Consider the following 13,136-nt stretch of genomic DNA (forward strand, 5'->3'; position numbering starts at 1 on the left):
TGAATAGCTGGCCAATCACAGCACACCTCGCTTTTTCAGACCGATGAGGAAAATAATGTGTTTTTTTTACTTTAAACCGCATAAACACATTTCATTACACCAAATACACAAAATAATGTTCTTTTTAGCAGCATCATATGACCCCTTTAAGTAAAACAATTTTTAATATACACACACATAAATGACAGGCCCATAATAAATCCAAGAGATATTATTCACACATATATCAAAAGATTACCTGGAATGCAATGCCAACATTTCGTCCATACTGATAGGCGATCTCATGCACCTCAGGATCAGAATTGACCAAAATTGACACCTACAATTGAAATGAAATAACACTGATGTTTAACTTCTTTTTCAGCTCTGAACTTCATCTTATTCTTAAGACAGAACGTACATACTGCTTTACAACTGTTTGCAATGAGACTTGCGGTCTTCTTGAAGGTTTTCTCAAGGTAGTGCTTAAATCTCTCGTTTTCATTCTCTTTAGACCCCAGCTGCATGAATTCACCTGGAATTCAGCAACAAAAAAATATAACTAACAGTTCCACTTTATAAAACATGCATCATAAATCAAATCCAGGCTGACTTACCTCGCACAAGGTCTTCTATGACTTGTGACAGCACAGACACTACTGTATTGCTACCGATACGCGCTAATGCCATGGATGCCGCTGACAGAATGAAATCTCCAGCCAGGATCGCCTAACAGTTCCAAATAAAAAAATATTATTGCTTTTCAAATCGCCATCACCATTAATTTGATTTTCTTCTGATTTTGACACTGAACATCAACAGGGTTTCTGAAGGTTTTATGAAAGCCAATTTTAAAAAGACCTTTTTAAGACCCAAGTACAGGAAATTGAAAGGAACACAAATATTAATAGATCATATTAGCAAAGATTCAATGTTTAAAAATACAACTTGCAATAGGTCTCCATTACTTTAGTTCATTTTAGAAAAAAAAGAAAGAAAAAAAATGCTTTGAATGCTTCTGCTCACAACCACTAGAATATGGAAATAACTTTTACTGTACCTTCTGATCACACTGCAAACAAAACTGATGTTCTTCCTCACTATTTTTGTCTTGTTTTACAGTTCAAATGTCTAAAGATTCCTAACTCAAGACACATTTACTTGAGAAGCAAAATGACAAAATAAGAAGTCATTTTGTTTTATGAGAAACTGGTCAAAATGAAGTGAGAACAAATATCTACAAATGGGCTCAAATTAACGTATTTCAAAGGGAAAACAAGTTGTCATACCCCAAAGACAGATATTTGTTCTCGTTTTAAACAAACTCACTTAATGGTGTTCAATTTGCATGTATCGCTTGCATGATTACATTGTAATTTTGCAATGTATCTTGACTTAAGGATGTTTAGAATTATGTATTGGAAAACAAAACAAAAATGCAGAGGAAAATCATCTTGTTTTTGCAGTGCATGCAAAATGTAATGTCATGACTTTAAAGGGATAGTTCACCCAAAAATGAAAATTTGATGTTTATCTGCTTACCCCCAAGGCATCCAAGATGTGGGTGACTGTTTCTTCAGTAGAACACAAACGAAGATTTTGAGCTCAAACCGTTGCAGTCTGTCAGTCTAATAATGTAAGTGGCATTATTAGACATTGTTTTCACCGCAATATCTGAACTGTCCTGAGCGCGTTCTCAACAGCCGGCGCCTGACGTGTCTTCTTCTTCTTGCTTTACGGCAGATCGTAGACTTATAAGTGCATTACCGCCACCTATCTCTCAAATGGACCATTGACACTCCTAATTGAGATTGTAGATAGAGTATCAATGGTCCATTTGAGAGATAGGTGGCGGTAATTAGGGCTGCACGATATTGGAAAAAACTCACATTGCGTTATTTTTTTTCTGCGATATATATTGCGATATGAAAAAAAAAAATCTGATAACTTCAATAGCTCTATTTGGAAAAAAAATAATCAGTGATTTTGTAGGCGAGTAAATTAAACTATAAATTAAATCTAATAAATCTGTGTTAAAGCTACAAAAGTGATTTTCTTTGTGTTTTGTTGTTTAATTAACGTTCATGACAGAGAAAGCAACAGGAACATTAAACTGCTGTGAACCAAAATACTGTTACACATCAAATGTCTTTCTCAATTGTTTACCTTCACCTTAGCCATACGCAACTGTGTTTACAAGGATACTTGCAGAGCACAGTATTTCAGGCACAAATAGACGCAGAAGTGAACAGAAATCAGTGTTCACATGCATCTGCTTGGCTCTCACCGTGTCTACACCAGGTGCGAGCGGCGCAACAAAATACTATGAACCCATTATAATCACTGATGCTGTGTGACTGACTACACTGGATGCGGCGCAACACGACAAATCCCCGACAGTTAACTGATGCCTCGTTTATGACGTACTGACACAAAGTTCAAATGATATGCAACGGTCGCTTTGTCGTGTCCAGTGTAGACAGACTTTGGGGCCGTTCACATGTCGCGGGTGGAAAACGCAGCTGCACCGCTTTCTCCTTCTTTCCAAAGCGCTCGGGAGCTTGCGCTTTCGTGGAGTCTGCCGTTGCTAAGCAACCATGACCCGCACTCTCCGCGACGACGTGGAAGATTCAACAAAGGATAAACGGATTTCCAGCACTGAAAATCGCGTGCTGTAGCTCTGCTACTAAATGTATTTAGAAATGTTGTGTGTTTTTTTGACTCCCAAAGCCGTGATTCCCATCCACTTACATTATAAGACTGACAGACTGCAACGGTTTGAGTTGAAAATCTTTGTTTGTGTTCTACTGAAGAAACAGTCACCCACATCTTGGATGCCCTGAGGGTAAGCAGATAAACATCACATTTTCATTTTTGGGTGAACTATCCCTTTAAGATGGGTTACCCCAGATATGTTACCTACTTTTCTCTCTCCCCAGACTTTATTAATGGTGTTTTTCCCACGTCTCGTGTCCGAATCATCAATAACGTCATCATGCACCAAGCTGGCAGTGTGGATCATCTCAGAGATCATAGCGATGGAGCGCTGCGCCGGCAGCAGGACCCTGAGGACATCAGATGTGCTTTATAAACACTGACTAATGCATCACATTATAAAAACACACACACAGCGCTGAAGTTCTTTCTCACCCTTCTTTATTGCTGTGGACGTTACAAGCTCGAGCCATCAGGATTACAATCATGGGTCGAAAGGCTTTTCCCTTCCCATCAAAGTAATAATCACACAGCGCTTTCAGCTCCGCTTTAGAGACGAGCAGCTGTTGAAACGGACAGTTCAAAGGGTCCGTTTCTGTACTTTGCTTTTTAAAAGGCATAAAATGGTATAAAACTTCACATTAGGAAAGTGTTCTTGATTTACCTTTTTTATGTCTTCATATACATTTTGCAAGTCCTTTTGTGCTAGTGAGAAAGGATCTTTTAACTTTGCATCACTGCGTATACTGCAACAGACTCGTGGTGTTGTGTACAGACATCTATTCCTGTGCCTGAAACACAAATATGTAAATGCAATTTAATAAATACATTAAAAATCTGTTTTAAAAAAAAGGCTTATTATTAATTTAAAAAAAAAGATACTTCAAAAATTATGAATGTACACAAAAGAGAGATCAGGGCTAGCTGACACACTTGACACTCAGTGTAATTTATTATTTTTGAAAGTCAATCTCAATCTGTATCTTTAAAAAATACATTTTATTTGTATTATTAATCAAAAATACAGTTGTATAATATCCACATAATATTGTGAAATATTCTAACGATTTATAACTGTAAATGCCATTACTCCAGTCTTCAGTAGGGTTGGGTATCGTAACTCTTCAGTGTCACATAACCCTTCAGAAAAAGGGCTCTGATTCACAGTCCTCGCGACACCTTTCTCGTGTGACAACTTGCCCCGGTGTCCTTATGCATACAAATTTGAATGAATTAGTATTGTAATAGCACTGTATTAATTAGTACACATATGTGACATTGACATACCTTGCAATAGTCATTGGTCTGTTAAAATTATATACAGGGTCCTGCCGGAATAAAACCTGAAAAACATAAATACCAGATCACAAAGCTAAAAGTAGTGCCGTACCTATCAAAACGATGGGTCACCAAACTCGGTCCTGGAGGGCCGGTGTCCTGCAGAGTTTAGCTCTAACTTGCCTCAACGCACCTGCCTGGAAGTTTCAAGTATACCAAGCAATACCTTGATTAGCTGCTTCAGGTGTGTCTGATCAGGGCTGGAGCTAATCTCTGCAGGACACCAGCCCTCCAGAGTTTGGCTAGCCCTGGTACAAACATGCACATTGCACAACACAAGACTTCCTGTCAAACACTCTTCTGCTCCACTGACATTCAATGCAACAGGGAGCAGTGGGAGTGTCTCAACTCTCCTATCTACTACACAGTTCTTGACCTTTAACAGAGTTCAGTCAAGACTCCTGTCGTTCCTTACAAACACGACTTCATATACATTAAATGATATAAGAATTGTAACACTGTTACAACGCAAAATAAACAAACAATTGCACTCCTCTCAAACCTAATGTAATTATATAAGGCAGTTATCTGTCTGTCATTCATTCATTGGCTCACACCAGTGACCTTCATCAGTGTGGTCGCTACCTGCGTCTCAGCGGTGGAACTTTCTGTTCTTCTGCCTGCTGAAGCCGCATGAGTGAAAGCTCTTCTGCTGAACCCGCAACACCAGTCCAGCAGCACAGCCGCTCCAGCGCCGCTCCTCCAGCATCGGCTCCACGGCACCGCCATATTACCACAACCAAGAGCGGCACATGCCCGGTGACGACACGTTACGAAACCTTCTTCTACTTCTTCTTCTTCTTCTTCTTTAAATTTGATTGGCGGTTGGCAAACCAAAAAAAACAAAACAAATAAAAAATAAAAAAACACACTCAGAGATGATACTTTTAAAAGTAACGCACAGAGCTGGGTAGATTACTTACTAATTGTAATCCGTTACTGATTCCAAATTACATGACAAAAATTGTAGTTAACGTAATCCATTACATTACACGGTTTAGGTAATATAATCAAACTACTTTTAGATTACTTTTGACCTATCGAGTTTTTCCACATTGATTTAAATAGGATCATTTTGTACCATATTGATATAAAAATACAAAGAGTAAACATTATATTACATCAAGGTTTCCCAAACTGGGTTTGTGAAGGAACTGCAGGGAGTTCATGAGTTTAATGAAAATCTAATAATTTATGATGTCATAAAAATGTAAAATTAAAATAAATCATTTTAAAATAACAACATAACAACAATGAAATATGATGTTTGTTTACCTGCATGTCATGTGACCATTAACCAGTGACAGAGAACTGTGAACATGCAAATGTGTTACTTTAACACATACTTTGTTGACCTTATTACCGTAAAATCTCAGTGGTGCTTCAAGTAAATATATTAGGTGGAAGAGGTTCGGCTGATGAAGAAGTTAGGGAATCCCTGCATTACATGTAAATAAGAAATAACATGAATTTGTGTATTTTAATGTGTTTGAAAGACAAAAGCCTTCTAATCCATAAAGGATTATCAGTTGCATTTGTTATTGTTTGTTGTGGAGTTGATCTGTATAGAGTGCTATCTAAATAAAAAGCAGACTACCAAGAGTGTCACTTTTTGATTTGTATTCGCTGGTTTTATTCAATTTTCTCAATGATGGTAAATTATTAGTGCTTAAAGATGTATTATTTAGATTTTCTTCCAGTATTTCAAAGGGAATGAGCTGTGTTCTGACCTGAAGCACAAGAAAAGCTAAAATGTTGGGGTTGAAGACAGAGAAAGCAATGAAACAACTTAATTTCATTTAATGTACATTCAAATTACAAAACATCTATGCCACCGTTATACTACATTAACATTAGAATTTTAAACCGAAAAAATCTATCAAATCAACAAGTGAGACAAGTGTGAGTTTTCACAATTTCTTACGAAAATTAATACATTTCCAAACCTAACTAAATAACTGGAGGCAGAGTTATTTTTAACTCCATGTAGATCACAAACCTCTGAAATCGGTTGATAAATGTAAACGCTATCGTGTTTTTATCCAGAAAAAACCACAGCTCCCCCGTTTACCTCCATTTATTTTTAAGGCAGTCTTGCCCTCACAAACATGGCGGACGCGTTGACGTATCGCAGCAACGGCTCAAAGCGGCCAATGAGGCCTCTAGGTATTTATTATGTCTATGATTTTAGTGTTATAAAATAGGCGTGGTATAGTGGCCCATTACTTGTCTCTAATTGGTCAGTTGCGGTCATTCATTCTAAAAATAATTAGAAATTATTGTAAATGTTTATTATTATTATTAGTAGTAGTAGTAGTAGTAGTAGTAGTAGTACTAGTAGTAGTGTTAGTTGTAGTAGTATTAGTATTATTTAAATTATGTAATTTCAATTATAGATAGTTACATATGTTAATAAATAATATAAAATAAAAATATGTTAATAAAATAAATAAATACAAACATACATACATAAATATAACAATAATAAAAAGTATATAATATGAATAGTTACATCATTATTATTATCGTCGATAAATATAAATAGATACATGTGCAAAATAAATAATTGTATCAATAAATATAGTAGTAGTAGTAGTAGTAGTAGTAGTATAAATATAAAAGTGAATGAAATCGTTTTTATAACTCGGGGTTGCTTGCTGAAGATAAAAGTGTCCTTCATAAAACAAGTTTACCAAATTAGCCAGGCTTATTTCAGTTAGTCTGACTTATTTTCACGTTTGATTTGATTTCATAAAGCAAAATTACCATATCTCAAACCCCATTGCACACCGTTTCCAGGAAACATGTTGTTCAACCGGAAACCGTAGCAAAACGTTGCGCACCGGTTTGAGCTTGAACGTGCCTCTGAGCTCCTCTTAACACTGACCAATAGGAACGCATTGATATTACGGCGCTGACTCTCTCATACAATTATTTGACGTTATCAGTCCAAAAAAAAAAAAAAGTATACAGAAAATGCAACTTAAATCAAATCAATAAAAATATAGGCTACAACCGACTGTATGTGCCCAAGATTTAATGACTTTGTTTTAAGATATTTGAAAACATTTTAGCATGCTGCTACATGAGCATTCAGTTGATCAGCAGTTTCTAGCCATGCAGCCTTTCTCTCTGGTTTTATGACAGCTGTACTCTATGGTTATTAGTAGAGCATTAAAACATTACAATATAAAAGTGCTCTTTAAAGCATTAAAAACACTAAATTAAAAGTTTAAATCACTAAATTAAAAATGAAAATAAATAATATTAAAACAGACTATATTTTACATGATAAGAGGAATACACATGAACTAATTTGAGCTAGTAATTAGGGCTGTATTAGCTAGCTAACATTTGATTTACAGTTACTGCTATCATAAAAATACACTTACAGTATATATAGGATTAAAATTCTACATGTGTCACATTTAATGTCCAACAACAAATATTTTAGGAGAATGCATATGTTATTCAGAATTATTACACAATTATTCTATTGTGTTCCATCTGTTTAGCGCCCATTTAGATGTATACATATATATATATTATTTAATTTTTAAAAAAAAATTTTTTATTGTTTGTCAGTCTGGTTGTAAGTGAGGAGCCTGTAAGGAGGATCAGTTTTATAATGGCAATGTCATAAAAGAAAGAGGTACCACTTCTGTCCATCAAGCCAAGTCCTGGTTTGGTATTGGTTCGCTGGAGATATTAACTAGAACCGGAGAGTTAGATGTCCTGCGGTAAATTAACAACTCAAGAGGGTCTTTTTTTTTTTTCATTCTCATTCGCTTTGTAATTAATTTGTTTAGGACATTATTGGACTTTATAATTAAAGAGCATTTTAAATCTATTGTGATAAATGACCCTGACTAATATGTGGTAAGTATCTTAGTGTCTCTCATGTTTAGTTGTACTTGTAATAGAAAGTTATTTTAGTTTGACTATATTTCACTGGGTTTCAGGTGTTTTTCTCTAGAGTGGTAAATGAAACTGCAAATGTAATCGCTCACTGGATGTCTGTTGGATTTGCCCATGGTTAGTTGATTCTTCTTTACTAGTTTAATTATCACAATCTGTGATTGAGCTGAATACCCAAAATGTTCAACCACATGATCTGCATTTTCATGCAGGAGTCTGCAACACTTCAGTTTGCTTTCTATCACTATTGATTATGGCCCATTTGGATTTATGGAATCATATGACCCAAGTAACTTTCTTTTTCCCATACTTCATAATAGTAGTGATTAAATATAAAAAAAATGACCGTGAATTTAACGGTAAAAGACTGTAAAAATGCTACAGAGAAAACCTGTTAAATGGTTAATGGTAAATTCCCCTACTATATACGGTGAAAAACAGTATTATGAAAAGATATTTCTAATCTAATTTTACTATTTTTGTTACAGATTCCATGAACTGTTCAAAGCAAAGTTAGGCTTTCTGGGAAATGAATAAATGGATTTTATTAAAATATTATTACAATTTAAAAGAACTGTTTTGAATATATTTTAAAATGTAAGTGTTTCCTGTGATGCAAAGCTGAATTTTCAGCATCATTACTCCAGTCTTCAGTGTCACATGATCCTTCAGAAATCATTCTAATATGCTAATTTGCTGGTCAAGAAACTTTTCGTATTACTAGTGTCGAAAACAATTGTGCTGGTTAATATTTTCGTGGAAACCGTGATACTTTTTTTTATATATATAAATGGAAAGTTCATAGGAGCAGTGTTTATTTTTATAAATATTTTCATCAATTTAACGTGTCCTTGCTCAATAAAGTTAATTTCTTTCAATAAATAAATAAATATTACTGACCCTAAACTTTTGAAAGGTAGTCTATGTTGTTATCTGTTATCGTATAATATGTTATGTTTGTTGACTGCATTGTTTTTTTTTGTTCAGGAGTCAATCCACGGTATGTTTTGAGGAACCGGATGGCCGAATCTGGTATCAGAAAAGCAGAGAAAAATGACTTTTCAGAGGTATGACTAAATGTGATGAACTTTGACATACATGCTGTCATGATCATGCTTATCATACATCTTAGTGTACTGTATTTGCTTTAATATATTACTTTGAAATGTAGACTTGACAGGTATACATAAAATGTAACATCTCTTCAGACACACTATTACTTGTCCTATGTCACAGTATTTCTTATGATGTATGTCTAGGTGGCGCTGTTGCAGAAGACTCTAACAGAGTCATTTGTGGAGCAGGAGGAGGCTGAGAGAGCCGGATACTCCATCCTGGGCTCAGCAGCTGAGGGTCAACTGTTCTTCGTAATCTGTTTTCTCAGTTTTCGCTGCAGTTCTACAAAAGCATTTTTAATAATAATAATAACTGCATAATGCATCTCCTGTTCATCCCACTGTAAAAACATGCCAGAATGTATAACAATTAACTTTGCAAAAACTTATTTATTGACATTTCATTAGCAATGATGATATAGCATATTTGTTGTAAATACAGTATATCATCTAATTAGTTGCATAAGAACAAAATATTTACATTTTTATTATTTATTTTTTTTGTTTCATGGTGTAATACAAAATATTTTAAACAACTAAAGAATTAAAGAATCCAGTGTGTCCTAATGTCACACCAAAAACTGTTTTGGCGGTCAGTTCCTCAGTCCAACTATAAAAACATGTCAATTAGCTCTATCTGTCTTCAAGTTATTATTGAGTGCGCTTTTTCTGCATTGCTGTCATCAGTTCTGACATGAGGTCGCCACCTGATGGCGCCGCTAGTTGAGGTGTAGTCCTCTTTGGTGGAGGTGGAGCCACTTTTCTGATGGAGCCGGCGGGTTTGTTGGCAGCCGGTGCAGGAGCTGGTGGGGGAGGTGGGGGTGCAGGTGGTGGTGGTGCTCCACCTGCAGATGCAAAGTTTTGGGGAGCAGGAGGAGGTGGTGGAAGAGACGCAATGGGGTCTGGAGGTGGTGGAGGGAGTGCTTCTCCCCCGCAAGATGAAAAAATAGGTGGTGGTGGAGGCAGGAAGTCAGGGGGCAGCTCTGAGTCTTCTGGAGGAGGTGGTGGAGGAGGCAGGTCATCCATGGGTGGAGGTGGGAAGGAGGATTGTGGGAACTGAGGAGGAGGAGGAAACTTGTTGACTTTGGTTGCGCTGGGAGGAGCAGGGGGAGGAGGAGGCATCATGGGGTCAGGTGGTGGAGGAGGCAAGGTTTCCATTGATGGCGGAGGTGGTGGAAAAGATGTTTGGTTGCTAGAACCCTTCAAAAACAAACCAAAAATAACATTCAGATGAACGCCAAAAAAAAAAAAAAAATCATGACATTACAAGAAGATTAAAACAGCTCTCAAGGAAGAATATATAGCCTTGTGAAAAAGCAGTGTGCTTAATTGTATTGAATGTGCACTTGCCGTGTGCTTCAAATCTTAAAAATATGTTTTATCTGTACTTGCAGAAAATATAATTTTAATGAAATAAAAGGTCACTTAAGAGTACTTAAAGTACTTTCATTTCATCACTGTTTCTTAACACACTTAAGTACACTTAAAAAGTGCACTTTGTGAAAATGTCAAATTAAGTTTTACTTAAAAGTATGTTTTAATCATATTTTAATCCATTGAAGAGCTTAAAAGAAGTATACTTATTTTATTTTGTTGACTAACATACTAAAGCACTTGATTCAATTTTAACTGTAGTGTTAATATATTTTGAATGTACTACTATATTGCAACTGCATTACAAATGTGTAATTACATATATATTTAAATACATGACATACAAGTTTCAGTATAAAGTATATGTTTCTTTACCATATTTTAAAGACAATAGAAATAAAATGACGCTAAACTCAAGTCCCACTTAAGTGCATCAAATTAAGCAATCTAAAGTTCAGCTAATTGCTAATTGCATTTAATATAAATTGAAACTATAATAAAATTTTATTTAATTGCAAGTAATATGCAAAACATTATGTGCAGTTCACACATTTCTTTAAATCATGATATATTTGTATTAAGTACTTTAAAAGTATGTTAAATTGTAATTCTTTTTCACCAGGCTATATTAGATTTTCTGAAGAACAGTGCACAGACTGCCCATGCAAAAGTTGTTGCTAGGGTCTTGTGGGTGGTTGCGGGTGCGATGTTACAATATGTGGTTGAAAGAATGTTATAGGTGGCTGCTAGGATGATTTTAGATGTTTGGTAGGGTGTTCTATGTGGCTTTCATGAGTTGCTCTGCAACTTCTAAATTGTTCCGGATGTTTGCTAGGACATTTATAGGTGGTTGCTGTGGCTTTTTGCATATTGTTTTGTGGTAGCAAGGGTGTTCCTGGTGGTTGTTATGCAGTTTCTATGGTGTACTGGATCGTTGAAAGGGTGTTGCAAGATAATTTCTAGGACTTGGTGGCTGCAGCAGTGATCTTGTTTGTTTTAATGTGTTGCTATATGCATGCCAGGCCATTGCTATGTGGTTGCTACAGTGTTATGGGTTTTATTCACTTTTTTGGCAGGTGAAAAAATCTATTTGATTGTTCAGAAAATAGCAAATCTGTCCTCAGTAGGCCACGTAATTTGTGATATCAATCATGTCCGTTGCAGGACAAAAAAAAAACAAATCTTGTTACAGTGCATGTTGTTTTACTACTAAGTGTTTGGGCTTTGTTCAAATCCCTCACCTTAATGTATGAACAATGCTAATAGTGATTCTTGCTTTAGAAAACAAAACACCACTAATAAGGTAAAGCACATTATTTTTAACCATGTTCTCCATTACTAAGACAGCTGATTGATTGAGAAGTACCTTGGTCTCCACTGCAGGCTGAGGAGCGTGTCCATTTGCAGCTCTGGCTGAAAGATAAACACAAACTTTACCAAATGTCCTCAAAATCATTTAACATGTTAATATAGCAAGATCCATAATGCATTTTATGATGATCTATTGATCTATTGAGCCTCTACCTTTAGGTGTAGGGGAGGGTGTCGATGCGCTGGAGGAGGCCTGGAGACTGCGGTTAGCCCAGGTTGCAGAGCCTGCAGCCTTCCTCACAGCAGCCTTGTAGTTGTCATATAACTGCTTACCATACTATGAAGGAAATCATGACAAAACAAGACCATTGATAAGAACTTAAAGGTCTCAGAGAAGTTGTTATGTTCACCTTGGTGAATTTTCTTCATCTGCTGCCCCTCTTTTTTTGTGGAGTCCCCCAAGGCTCAATATTGGGCCCTATGTTGTTTTCTTTGTATATGCTGCCCTTGAGGTATATTGTTTTAGAAAGCACAATATCTCTTTCCACTGTTATGCAGATGATGTACAAATTTATTTGCCTGTCAAAACAAATGACAAAACTTCATTTCTGTCATTACTAAATTGCCTGAGAGATTTAAACATATGGCTGGATCAGAACTTTCTTTGTCTTAATGAAAATAAGACTGTTGTGTTTGGTCGTCCTGGGGATTTAAGTGCTTGTGTAGATGCACTTGGTAATTTAGGTTTGTATGTTCGTCCATTTACCAAGAATCTCGGTGTGATTTTTGATAGTGCTTTTAAATTTGAAAAACAGATTAGTTCTGTTGTAAAAGCCAGTTTCTTTCAACTGAGACTGTTGGCTAAAGTCAAGCCCTACCTGCCACATAAGGAGTTTGAAAGTGCAATTCATGCTTTTATAACATCTAGACTAGACTACTGTAACTCTTTATATGTTGGTTTGGATCAGTCATCTCTCCAACGCTTACAGTTAGTCCAAAATGCAGCAGCTCGGCTTCTAACTGAGACTAAAAAGTATGAGCTCATTACCCCTGCTTAGCTTCACTACACTGGCTTTCTGGCTGCTTCAGGATTGATTTCAAGATTTTATTGCTTGTTTTTAAGATTTTAAATGGGTTGGCGCCTGCTTATTTATCAGAGCTTTTACATGTCCACACTCCTGTTAAAGCGCTGAGGTCGTCCAATCAGGTGCTCCTCGATGTTCCGAAAGCCAGGTTAAAAAATAAAGGTGACCAAACTTTTTCAGTGGTGGCACCTAATTTGTGGAATAGTTTACCTGTACACATAAGAACTGCTCAGACTGTTGGAATTTTTAAGTCATTACTTAAGACACACCTGTATTCCTTGGCTTTTATTTTGAGCTGAGC

General features: G+C 36.1%; 2 protein-coding genes across 3 annotated transcripts in view; both read right to left on the minus strand.

Moving 5' to 3' along the window:
• The window catches only part of LOC107758317 (decaprenyl-diphosphate synthase subunit 1-like), a 15,705-nt gene extending 10,881 nt beyond the window's left edge, over positions 1-4,824 (minus strand). Inside the window, exons 1-8 of the mRNA XM_016576037.1 lie at positions 4,618-4,824; positions 3,982-4,037; positions 3,359-3,485; positions 3,130-3,257; positions 2,903-3,044; positions 597-708; positions 405-514; positions 239-319 (exon numbers count right to left, since the gene is read on the minus strand). Coding sequence (XP_016431523.1) covers positions 239-319; positions 405-514; positions 597-708; positions 2,903-3,044; positions 3,130-3,257; positions 3,359-3,485; positions 3,982-4,037; positions 4,618-4,761 — 900 coding nt within the window. The 5' untranslated portion in view covers positions 4,762-4,824. The remainder of the gene's footprint in view (positions 1-238; positions 320-404; positions 515-596; positions 709-2,902; positions 3,045-3,129; positions 3,258-3,358; positions 3,486-3,981; positions 4,038-4,617) is intronic.
• A 4,642-nt stretch (positions 4,825-9,466) lies between these two features.
• The window catches only part of LOC107758334 (amyloid beta A4 precursor protein-binding family B member 1-interacting protein), a 38,138-nt gene continuing 34,468 nt past the window's right edge, over positions 9,467-13,136 (minus strand). For both annotated transcript variants that reach the window (XM_016576056.1, XM_016576051.1), the window contains exons 12-14: positions 11,964-12,087; positions 11,806-11,852; positions 9,467-10,265 (exon numbers count right to left, since the gene is read on the minus strand). In XM_016576056.1, the coding sequence (XP_016431542.1) occupies positions 9,717-10,265; positions 11,806-11,852; positions 11,964-12,087 (720 nt within the window). In that variant the 3' untranslated portion in view covers positions 9,467-9,716. The remainder of the gene's footprint in view (positions 10,266-11,805; positions 11,853-11,963; positions 12,088-13,136) is intronic.

The sequence above is a fragment of the Sinocyclocheilus rhinocerous genome, unplaced genomic scaffold (genome assembly GCF_001515625.1).
Source record: "Sinocyclocheilus rhinocerous isolate Xijiao unplaced genomic scaffold, SAMN03320098_v1.1 scaffold1213, whole genome shotgun sequence".
In the NCBI taxonomy this organism is placed as follows: domain Eukaryota; kingdom Metazoa; phylum Chordata; class Actinopteri; order Cypriniformes; family Cyprinidae; genus Sinocyclocheilus; species Sinocyclocheilus rhinocerous.